The 13,080-nt window shown below is 34.7% G+C and overlaps 1 protein-coding gene across 1 annotated transcript; it reads left to right on the top strand.

Annotated features, from left to right (window-relative positions):
• The first annotated feature begins 3,162 nt into the window (after positions 1–3,162).
• LOC108336676 (proline-rich receptor-like protein kinase PERK10) lies at positions 3,163–3,858 on the top strand. Its single transcript, XM_017573144.2, has one exon. The coding sequence runs from the start codon at positions 3,163–3,165 to the stop codon at positions 3,856–3,858; it is 696 nt and encodes a 231-aa protein (XP_017428633.2).
• The last annotated feature ends 9,222 nt before the right edge of the window (positions 3,859–13,080 follow it).

Here is a 13,080-nt window from a genome sequence, read left to right as displayed (position 1 = left end):
AAAAAATAATTGATTACATTTTCTGTGAAATCGATTAATTGATCCTGATGGCCTCTGTTTCTCAAACCTTCGGTGAAGGTGCTTCTACAAATAGACCTCCTCTGTTTGCGGAGAAAATTATCCTTTCTGGAAAATAAGAATGAGAATCTTTCTTAAATCTGTAGATAAGGGCGTATGGGATGCTGTGATTAATGGTCCTTTTAAGCCTACAAAATTTGTTGATGGAAAACCTGTTTTGAAAAACTTTTCTGAGTGGAATCAACAGGAAAATTGAAGGGCTCAGTATGATATAAAAGCTAGAAATTTTATTTCTTCTACACTTACCATTGATGAGTTTTTCAGGGTATCAACGTGCAAAAGCGCAAAGGAAATGTGGGTAGTCGTAGAAGTGACTCATGAAGGGACCGATGAGGTAAAAAGAGCTAGAAAAAATTCTCTAATCCAGGAGTACGAGATGTTTAGGATGAAGGCTATAGAGAATATTTGTTTGGTGTTTTCAAAAGCTTTCATCGTTGGTACAAAATTTTATTCTTTTCTACTGTTTTGTTTGTATGTTTGACTGATATCGTTTAGTCTATGAGATACTTCTTCTTGGTTGATGTTTTACCTATTGTCTTCATGTTTTGTTCTAAGTGTGGTATTGTGTCACAATTTCCTAAGATGCGAACATTCCATGAATGTCTTTTTTGTTACTGACACCTACTACTGATCTGATTGTGTAGACTACTCATCAAATATCACTTTTGTTATTTTTGAACGCTAAGCATTTAATGTCATTTAATGCTTGTTTAGAACAACAAAGTGTTTTTTGATTTTCTACCGTTGAGGTAGCGTTTGACAATAAGGCTTTTCCTCTAAAGATACCAAGCTTTGATTAAAGACTTCATCGTCTGACGAAGTAATGTTTTATCTTGTAGTATCATTTAGACAGAGTAAACGTTTCTTGTAATTTTGCCTTTTTAGATAAACAGTGTTTATCTTTGTTTGTGTTTTCTCTGATGTTTTAAGTTTTAATCTTTTAGTGTGTTTTGTCAATGACATCGTCTTGACATGTTTTGTTTTCCCGAGAGCTAAATCGAATATCCGTTAGGTATGATAAGCTTTACGCATTTAGCTTCAACTCTCTTAGACACTTCTGACTTGATAGTCGTTTAGCATTGCGACTGAGTGTTTTAACTTAGTTGTTTTTCTGTTTCCTAAAATCCTAAGTGTTTTCCTAAGGTTTGGCCTGTTTTGTTTTCTTTAGCTCGTCTAATCCTATTTCTCCTATGTTGTATTCAGTTAGTGTTTTAATTTCCTTTTTGTCCTATTCTCTTAATTTGATAGCCTAGTTTGACTTTCTCTTTATTTTCGGTGTGTTATACTTTTTTCAGAGGAACGTCTATTTCTTTTCTTCTTAGTGTTTTAAGGTACGTTGTGTGGATGCATGTTCTTTCCAATTTTCGGGTTTTCTATTCTATCGTTTAGGGTTTGTTTTCTATTCTTCTATTCTATGAGGCTTTCTATTGTGTGGTTACCTGTTTTTTCTAACTTAAGGTTTTCTATCCTAGCTTTTAATATTCTTTCTAACTTAGGGTTTTCAATCTATGAGTTTTCCTAATCTTCTATGGAACTTCATTGTTTCCTTTTCTAACTTAAGGATTTCTTTTCTATAAGTTCTTTTGAGGAACTTCTTCGTGGTTTTCTATCCTATGAGTTTTAGTATTCTTGTATGGAACTTCTTCGTTTAATTAAACATTAATATGTTGTTTAGTTAAATTTCAAAACTAGGATTCTTATAGACGAGCTTGTTTTATCATCCATGGTTCCTATTATAGACGAGCGTGTCTTCTCCTAACAAAATCTAGAGAGGTACACAAAATGTGAGACATATTCCTGCACAATCCACTTCTATTCTATTTTCCAACCACTTGCTTTCACTTTTATATTTATTGTTTGAGTACTAGTGTTTCCTAGCTTCCTCACGTAATTCTTGAAATGCATCAAGTAGTTCACAGTACTTATTCTCAATGCTTTCTGTTTCAAAACTACTTACACTACTTTAGATGATGCAGATCCAACCATCAAGCAAAAATTTGTTTCCTCGTCAAGGCTCTCTCTAGATTCACTAAAGGAGTTGAATGCATCATCCTTTAATGTAATATATGCTTTCTTTCTTTTTTTACGTCTGTTGTCATCATTTTTCTCTTAATTTCTGTTTCATTTTGAGTACAAAAAACTCTAGCTTGATGTGTGGTATTTTTCCACATTCAAAGAAGGTAGGGGCAATAAACTTATCTTCTTTTCTAAATAACCTTTGGTTCCCTATGAAATCATTGTTAAATTTATTTTTATACTTCAAAAGTTTTGAAAACCTTTTTACTATCAGATTTAGAGCTTCACTACTAGAGTTTTCAACTTGATCATCTCCAAAATCAGTTTTCCTTGAGCTGTATTTTGCAGCAGTTTTGGTAGCGAATCTCAAAGCAATGGTGTGTTTTTCTCTCCTTCTTCTTCTTCTTCTTCTTTAAGTCTTCCTAGATCCAACTCATGTTCTCTCAACTTTCCAAACAAGGTAGTTGATGAGTGCATATTTATGCCCACATTTATGCTTTAAAATTCAAATTTTTTATGGGATAATTGTGCTTGAATGATTGATTTAAAGAGGATTTGTGATGATTTGATATATTGTTTGGAATTAAAAGGGGCTTAAAAAGTGATTTTAATTGCATAAATTATTCTTGAAAATTCTTATGTTTATTTGTGCAGCTGAAATTATAAGTTCTATTGGTTCAAATGGCAATTCAAGGCCCAAAATCAGGTTTTATTTGGAAAACTAATATGCAGATGGGCCAAACAGGCAGACTTTACCCTTGCATCCCCTAAAATTCCTACATACACTCCTATTTCTGAAACAGGCCAAAGACCAAGCTCAAACACTAAGCCTTTTCTACTACACCTCCCTAAGTTTCCTATTCCTACCCCTCCTAAATCAGCATTCACCAGATTCTGCCACGTGTCCAAATCCTCCAGACACAGATCTGACCATTGAGAAGCTCCCACGTCATTAATCCTTTGCACACCACATAAACCAACCAGAACATGCCACCTCATGCCTCTTGCCACGTCAGCATTGTCTTCTCTAACACAGAAACCCTAATCCAGCGAACCCTAGCCGCCACCATGAAACCGTCCGCCGCTACCGCAACCTCCACGGCCACCGTTCATCTTCCTCGCGAGATCCGTCGCCGCCCTCATCATCAACAGCTGCCGCCACTACCGTGCCGCCGTCAACCACCAAGGTCGCCGCCATCAAACCCGCGAGCTCCTCCTCCATTCGCAAAATGGCCGCCGCCTTCGAAACCCCCTAATCTGGCCACCACAGCGCCTCAACCATGGCAGTTTCTCCCTCGCCGTCATCTCCTTCTTCATTGCGAAGCCGCCATCCGCGAGAGGCCACCATCCTCATCCTCGTCGCGACAACGCACATCACCATCTTCCTCGCTCTACCAGAATCGCGAGTTCGTCTTCGCATCTCCACAGAAATCGCGGATCCCTAGCCGCCGCTCTACCACGAGTTCCATCCTCCTCAACACACCACGATTCACGCTTCTCACCATCTCCACAGCACCGCCTCGGTCTCGTCATCACCACCATCGCGAGACCTATTCGCTGCTATCTCCTCCATTGACGCAACCATCAACACCAACACAACGCTTCCATCGTCCGCGAGCATCTCCTCCAAGCCAGCATCCAAAAAGGCCACCACCTGCACTCAGAAAATCCAAACAGCGAAACCCTCAACGCGCTACTCTTCGATTCGCGGCGCAGGCAGAGGCGGAGGGCGAAGCCCTTTTCCCCAATTTGCTGAAACCCTAATTTTGGGTGGAGAAGGAGATTGACACGTGGCGGGCATTCATTGGGCGCTTCCTTTCTCTGGTCAAAGCTGGTCAACAGGGGTTCTGGTGCAATTTTGGAGAATTCTGAAGGGGCTAAAGTGCAGATAGAGACAATTTCAGGGTATTTGTGCAATTTTGAAAAGTCAGAAAAAGCTAAAACATAAAATTCAGTTGTTGAATTAATTTAATTTGGGAATATCAACAGAAAATATCTTCCAAATAATGTTATAATTATCTAAATCTTTTAGTTATTTGGAAGATATAAGATAAAATATTTTGTCAACTGAATACTTAGAGTGCAAGCCCAATCAAGCCCTATATAAAGAGACCCAAGGATTTCACTTAATTCATTCATTCTCTCATACTTCTCTCTCTCTTATTTTCATCTTGTATTCAACTCCATTCATGGAGAGCTAAGCATCTAGGGCTATTCTGCTGTAATTCCATGATGGATTCTGAGGTTACGTTCAGTTAATGAAATTGTTTATTTTGATTATTAATTTAAGTTGTTCTCTCTCTATGTCTTTCATCTCTCTATCTTGTTAAAAGCAAAGATTTTTGCATCATAATGTGTTTGAATCTACATGCATATTGATTATATGAGTTTTAGGGTTTCTAGGTTTAAATTGAGAATCTACTTTGATTTAATTTAGGAACTTTCATATGATTAAATGGTTTTTACTATCAATTGAGAATGTACTTTGATTGTTTAGTAATAATTTCAACTATAATCAATTGAGAATTTACTTTGATTGATTAGCTTTTAATTTGGTTAGGAGATTTAAGAATAGACATCATTAAACACAATACAATTTGATTGAGAATGTACTTTGGTTGCATTTATTGTGAATAATCTAGAAAGGTTTTTCATTTGATTGAGAATTTACTTTGGTTAAATGCATGATCGCCCTCAAATTAATTAAGAATGTACTTTAATTAATTTGAAACTTAAACAATAATCAATTGAACAATTATCCGTGAATAACCGATGACGAATCTACCTTGGAAAAGCAGTGGAATTAGCTTATTTCATCGTAACTGTTTTTAAGTTTCTTATTTGTTCTTTAAACATTCTCCAAACATTACTTTTATTCATAAGCATTGCATAACATTCGTAAGAGTCAAATATTCAAAAGCAATTCTGTGTTCATTGGGAGACGACTCAGGGTTACTTTAGCCCTATCTACCTTCTTGAATACTACTTGGCAATACTGAAGTTTCCTTGAAAAGTAGTATTAATTTGATAGCTTCAACGACAGCCTATCAGTAGTCATGTTCATTGTGGTGAGATCTCCAAATTCTAATATTGCAGTGACTTTAGGAAACCATGTTATGTTTAGGCTTTTCAAGATGTTCAGTTCCTCTTTGTCAAAGGTTTTTCCAAGAGCTAGTTGATGATTGACTATATGAGTAACTGTTTTATGCACATCATATATGCTATCTCCATCTTTCATCTTGAACATTTCATATTCTTGAATCAAAGTGTTCTTTCTAACCCTTGTAACTTCATCAATACCTTTATGTGTGACTTCAAGAACATCCAACATTTTCTTAGCTAATTCACACACAAAAACTCTATATAATTTGTTGAAAATAGAATGGCTTGATTTCTCACACAAAGAGAGGGGTGAATTGGTGAAATGTAAAAACAGAGTTTTCTTTAAATCTTTTTCGCAAAGTGGATGCCTTTAAAAGCTTTCTTGAAACTCAAGGAAAAAGATTTGTTTATGCAGCGGAATGTAATCGATTTAATGCAGTATGCAGTCGACTGAATAAAAATTTTAGGGATAGAAAGATCAAATAATGAGTTTTTATACTAGTTCGGCCAAGCTTACATCCAGTGTCCTTCCAACCACAGGAAGCCAATGCACTATAATGATCAAGGTTTTTACAACAAGTTTTTTATAGCGACCTCTCGTCAAAAATATAAAACACCTCTTTAACCCTCTAATCAAAATATAGGCATATACAAAATAGACTAGCAGCAAGAATCCCCTCTCCTGCAGTCCAACCCTCAAAGTCAAGAACGCAACACGCTCTTCTTCTTGTAATCACAACAGGGAAACTTCAAACCAATCTTTACAAGATTGTAGCCTCTGATCTTTCAGTAACACCCAATTGTGCAGATTATGATCAACCTTTGTAAGTGCAGTTAACTTGCTCTTCAAGAATCCACAAGTACATTATCACCACGGTCACTTCCTGTTTCTTGGAGCTCTTTCCCTTTCTCTATAAGAATGCACTCTCTGCAAAATATCACAAAACTGTTAGAATCACAAAAGTTCTTACAAAGATCAAGTTCGCGTCAATTTATAGATTTTCACAATTCAAACGCATTTTAATCGACTTAGCTACTAACGCAATCGAATGTAACAGTTCAGTCAAAGCAGTTAGGAGCAATTAATGCAGTTAATTGAATGTGCAATTAATGCAATTAAATCATAATAAATGCTTAGTCAACAAATATAAAAATATACTCGTTGTAACATTTAACACAAGCATTAACATAATTTCAAAGCTGTAACAGAGTTAGTCGAATGCAAGTTGCATATAATCGACTATGTAACACAGTTAAACAAAGTTTTGAAAATCTTCTTCTTTGAAAATCCTCACAACACACTTTTAGCATGTTTGTGCAAAGCCACGAGTTTTAATCGATTCACCCATAATGAAGTCGACTTAAAACTGTTGTTTTGCCACACAATAAAAAGTTCAACTTAAGTGCTTGAGGTTTTCTTTCTATAAAACATCAGACATGCATTCACTAATAAAATCAATTATTTAGCACAGTGAAATGCAATGTATCAACACAATTATTTCTCCAAGCTTTAAACAGATTTATACATTGATTAAAAACAAGTAGCATGTAAGCAATTGAACATGTAACACATAAACATCACATGTGTTATTAATTATGTTGTCATCATTAAAAACTAGAAGCTTTGAGATTGTAGGTTCAGCTAAACTAGTGTTTTTCCTATCAACAATCTCAACATAATTCATCAAGGGTTAATGTAGAAGATATTATATTTTTGGCCCTCACATCATAATGTGCTCTTTTGTTTTCATTAGGAGTCCATTGTGCAAACTCCTTAGGCATAGTTTTTCCTTTCTCAGTCTTTGTAGGTTGAAAGGATCCATTAACTACATCATCCCATACACCTTTGTCCACTGATTCTAAGAAATATTTCATTTTAATTTTCCAAAACAGGTAATTTCTCCAACAAACAGAGGTGGTCTGTTTATGGATGCCCCTTCAGCAAATGTTTGAGATATATTATCCATACCAGATCATTTTAAACAATTAATACTTGACTAACCATCTCTGATGTTAAATTGTGAGATAATATATCTCAACCAAAAGGGGGAAGGGTGAATTGTTTTGAGAACTTTTTTTAACTTTCTTTAAAAATAAATGGTGTAAAACGTTGTTTTCAATGAATCTTTTAACACTTCAAATATTTAGCAAGATTGTTGAGATTGTTGACAGGGGGAACACAGGTTTAGCTGAACCCACAATCTCTGTCATATCTGTTTTTGATGATGGCAACACATAGTTAATAAAAACACATGTATATGCATTGTGTTATATGTGTTATGTGCTTATATGCTTACTATGAGATTTTTACAAGCATACTGTGAACATATCATGTTGATTATTGCATACTACTGTGTTGGAAATATGATTATATATGTGTATGCATAATGAGTTTTGAAATGGAAAAACCACATGCACCAAGCATATATGTATGACTTAATCGATTACAATGGTGTGATAATCAATTAAAGTCATCAGACAACTTTAACTTCAAACTGTGACAAAACAACAAGTTTTAAATCAATTACATTAGTGGTTAAATCGATTAAAACTCGTGTATTTGCTCAAAAACAATTTTAAGTGTGTTGTGATGGATTTTGAGAAGAAAAGTTTTCAAAAATATTCTAAGTGTTAAAACTTAATCGATTACATGCATATTGTATTCAAATAAGTTTGTTAAAGATTTGAAAATTGTTTCATTGCATTATATAACAGTCACAATGGTCATATTTTTAAATATGTTGGTCAAGCATTAAATGCAAATCAATTACATTAATTGTGCATTCAATTAATGAGTTTGACTATTATTAATCTGTTATAACTGTGAGATGAAATCGATTAGATTAATAGCATAATCGATTAAGACTCTTCTGATTTGAGTAAAACTATATATAGACGCATGATTTGAATTTCTATAAGACAATTGATTTTAACACTTTGGTATATGTTTCAGATAAACGCTTTAAAGTTTTACAGAAGAGGAAAACGCTCCAAGAACCAAGAATTGTTGGTGTTCAAATCTTGAAGGTTGCTTGAGAAGTTGGATTGATTGATTCAAATTGTTTGATCATTCTGCACAACAGAGGTGCATACTGCTGGATCAGGAAGCTCTTGCAAACAATTTAGTGTTGTTGTTTCACTATGGTGTATACATGAAGAAGAACATGTGGTTCTTGACTTTGAGGGGGATCTCAAAGGGGTTGACTGCAGGAGAGGATTGTTCTTACTGCTAGTCTGTTGTAATTGGCTATTTTAGATTAGTGAGTTAGAGAGGTTGCTTACATTTTGACAAGTGAGGTCACTATAAAAACGTTTTGTAAAAACTCAGATCTTATAGTGTAATTGGCTTTCGGTCTAAGGTTGATCGGAAGGACACTGGATGTAGGCTTGGTCGAACCAATATAAAAACTCAGAGTTTGAATCTTCTTCTCGCTAACTCTCTGCATTTAATCTATTACATATTATTTGTATTCAAATACGCATACTATTACATTTCATACTTTCTGGAAAATAAGAATGCAAATTTTTCTTGAATCAGTAGATAAAGGTGTATGGGATGCAACACTCAATGGTCCATTTGAACCCACTCACATTATAAATGGAAAAAAAAATTTGCAAATTTTTTCTGAGTGGACTCAAGAGGAAAACCGAATAGCACAGTATAGGATGAGTTTTTCAGGGTCTCTCAATGTAAGAAAGCAAAGGAAATGTGGGAGGTTCTTGAAGTGACACACGAGGGAACTACTGAAGTAAAGTGTGCCAGAAAGAATTCTTTGGTACAAGAGTACAAAATGTTCGGGATGAAAGCCAGAGAAACCATCTTTGATGTGCAGAAAAGGTTCACACACATTGTCAACCATTTGACGGCTCTAAGCAACGGATTTGAGAAAGAAGAGATCAATATCAAAATCTTGAAAAGCCTGAACAGAAGCTGGCAGCCTAAGGTAACTGCTATATCTGAATCTAAAGATTTGACTAACATGAATATGGCAACCTTATTTAGTAAGCTTAGGGAACATGAGAAAGAGCTTAGTAGATTGAGGGAAGAAGAGGAGATTGAGCAAAAGCAATTGATTGCCCTCAAGGCTACAAGAAAAAGATCCTCCAAGAAAGCAGAATCTAAGACTGAGTCTGATGCATAAATACTAGAAAAGGAAATCATGAACATGATGGTAAGGAAGTTTTCTAAATTCATGAGAAATAGAATTACTGCAACTAACAATGCAGGTTATTCTAAAGGAGGAAAGAAGAACTCAAAGAACAACACTGTGATATGCTATGAATGCGGCAAGGATAATCATATAAAGCCGGAATGTCCAGAGTTGAAAAACAAGCAGAAGGCTGGCACCAAGTATCCACAGGACAAGAGAAGGAGTAAGCAGAGAAAAACTTATATAGTCTAGGAAAACATTGATGACGATACATCTAGTGATGATGATAGTGTGGAAGAAGAGTCAAATCTGTGTTTCATGGTCGGATTCGTGCACTCAGAAGATAGCGATAGTGATGACGATACATCTAGTGATGATTACAGTGTGGAAGAAGAGTCCAATCTGTGTTTCATGGCCGAATTCGTGCACTCAGAAGACAACGATAGTGACTTTGAAAATGAGCCTTTAGAAGTGAAATATAGTATGTTGTTGGATGCCTTTCAAGAGATACATGCTGAAGCCATGAAACTTCAGTACAAGGTACGATTAAATTCAAAAAGAAGAGATTATGAATATCCCATTGATAACCTTGTAGAGAAGATAATGAAAAGCTTAAAAGGGAATTATAAGCTACTTTACAATCTGCTAGAACTGTTAAAAATGAAGTTAAGATTGTAGAGAAGAAATGTGAAAATTGCCCTGTACATATGGAGAAAATCGATTACTTAACAAGCACTCTATCAAATTTTACTTTAGGAAGAGATAATCTAGATGTTGTGTTAAGATCTCAGGGTAGAGCAATAAATAAACAAGGCATAGGTTACAAAGCTAAGAGCAATTGAGTTAACCATAAGAAATTTATTGATCTAAGTAAACCTATTACAAATGCTTGTTTTTATTGCAATACTATTGGGCACACTATCAAGAACTGCTACTACAGAAAGGTTGGAGTTCCTAAAGGGAAATATAAGTGGATTCCAAAGGAACAACCTACTGTAACTAACCACAAAGGACCCAAGTTTGTTGGGTACCTGCTTCAAAACCGTTCAACTATTTTGCAGGAAAGTAAGTTGCTGCTGAAGCATAGTAGTGTTCAAGGATGGACTATAGTGGAATAAATCATAATTTCTTGAGTATCTCAATGTGGTAACGAAAATAGTCATTTTCATACATCCATGCATCATGAATTGTTGTATTTGAATGCATGTTGCGTGCTTGCTCATTGATTGACTATTTGATTCATGTGATTGTATGAAAAACTATTTTTACGAATTTTAATCGGTTATGTTAATAATGGAATCGATTAGGACTTATTTGTGTTTCTCTATTTTGAGTGAAATTCTATTAAACACGGAATCGATTCTAATAGTAATGAAATCGATTAAAAATTCTCTTATATGTGCTTCCATTGTTTTAATTTTTAAATGGGCTTAATACTAAGAATATCATTGCGCGCCCTTATATGTGTTATGTTTGAAAATCTTGTATACATTGTTTTGCCTTCATATTGCACGACACAAAACCATTATCTGTGTTATGACCTCTTTAAACACTTCAACACCTGTCATAGCCTCTTCATCTTCTCGACGGGGAATACATCCTGCTCTCGTGATAAGAGAAGCAAACCCATTTGGATGGTTCAGAGATGATGATCAACGTACTAACTTCATATGTGAATGGGGTTTCAAAGAGGTCATCCGACACAAGTGTATGAACAACTTTTTCTTTTGCACTGAAGGATTTTTGTTTCAAGAATGGCTATTCTACTCTAGGCTAACCAAATTTGTAGAATTTGATGGGGATTATTATCCAAATTTGGTAAAAGTATTCTACACAAACTTGAAGGTAGAGAGAAATTTGCTTGTGTCCAGAGTAAAGGGTGTAACCATTAATATTGATGAGGCCATATGGGGAATAGTTGTTGGATTTCAATCAGGAGGCTTGAAGTCACATCTTGGTATACCTGGTCTCAACAAAGTGAACATCTACAATGACTACTTAAGGAATCCAAATATGGTAAAAGATTATGATTCATTTTGCATTGATTATCTGAGTAAAGATGAAGGGTTATGCGCATCTGTCATTACTTGGATTCTACTTCCAAGAGGTGAAGATCAAACACTATTAACAACGAAAGATGTTTATCTACTGCATGCTTTGAGGATCAAGATACAAACAAATTGGACTTCTGTAATAGGTGACCACATGTTAAAAATCTCAAGATAGAATGAATATCATCTTCCATACACTATTTTCATCAGTCAAGTCTTAAGGTTTCATGGTGTGGATGTCACAAATGAAATAACTATTGGTTGCACTAAAAGGAATGTGATTGAGAAGTTGTTTCTAGATCACATAGGACTTAGAAGGAATGTATATGGTTGGTCCTACAAAGATGAGTATAATCTTGAAACTGAGGAAGATGAACCCATTAATGTTGATACATCAAGTCATCGGTTCAGACCTCAAACAGACTTTGTGAAGTTTGTTGTCGACTAATTCGAAAGACATGATAACAAGATATCAAAACTTCGTCAATCCCTCTTTGAACTACACAGAAAAATGGACTATACATTGATGATCAATGCTTTTGGTGGTTCCTCCGAAGACGAATTTGATAGTGCATATGAGAAGTTGTTAGAGACGTCTAACTCAGAATAGGGTCTTAGTGTCTTAATATGGAGTATGTGTTTGTTTTGTCTCTGTTTTGGATTATCGTTTTGTGTTTGCTTTGTAATGATTGGCATGATATGCCATATCTGTTGGTTTTTAACCAGTTGTAATATTTTCCTATTTAAATTGAAAGTTATATTTTGGTTTAAATCAATATGTATGGATTAAATTTGTGATTGATAACCTGGTCTGATTGATAAATCGATTAATCAGTTTGTATGTATGCAATTGAACATATTATTATTACATTCTCATCATTGCATAATCATACTTTAACTCTGATAAAGATTATTGTACTGCATAAATACTAAGTTGCTTGATCTAGATAAGCCTGAAGGGTTATCTAGGAATACAGTTTGCTGACTAAGCTAAGATGGAAAATCAACATTACTCTGTAGCAAAAAATCGATTAAGATCAAGATCTAATCGATTAAAATTCATCATTCGGTTTTAAGATTCCAAACTTCTTATATTTGATACTTTAAACCTTGACTTATTTTATGTTATATGTTTATTCATCTTATATCTCCTTGCTTAATCCGCTGTGAATAATAATAAACAAGTTAATGAAAGAAAACAACAAAAGATTTATACTGGTTCAACACTTCAAGAATTTACATCTGGTTTTCTTCCAAACACCTGAATTGAAAGGAAATCCACTACTATCAAGTGTCAAGATTTACATAATACAAGACTCATTTTATGTAGTTTTACTCTCTTAATCAAAACAAAACACAATCCTAAAAATGAGGCTACACACTCCTTTTAGAAGCTTTTTCTGTACAACAAAGACAACACCAATACACAAATATATGCAAATTCTTGGTTGATATATTAATAGTATAAATATTAATAGTATAAAGTTGAAATAAAAACTTACATAATAAAATTTTAAATCTTTTATAATTGTGTAGATGCAGAAAGTTAGTGTCTTGTACTTATCGTAGAGTGCCATATATGTGACTATCCGAGACACATGCCCGAGGGACACACACAGTATACAACACGGAAGGGTCTCAATGAGGTGGTGGTGCAGTAATCATTCACTAGTCACATGATC

Source organism: Vigna angularis, chromosome 7 (genome assembly GCF_016808095.1).
Source record: "Vigna angularis cultivar LongXiaoDou No.4 chromosome 7, ASM1680809v1, whole genome shotgun sequence".
NCBI classification, from domain to species: Eukaryota; Viridiplantae; Streptophyta; class Magnoliopsida; order Fabales; family Fabaceae; genus Vigna; species Vigna angularis.
This window is presented reverse-complemented; position numbering and strand designations above follow the sequence as displayed.

Excerpts from the sequence above, each read along its gene's own strand:
- LOC108336676 (XM_017573144.2), top strand. The coding sequence starts at position 3,163 with ATGAAACCGTCCGCCGCTACCGCAACCTCCACGGCCACCGTTCATCTT.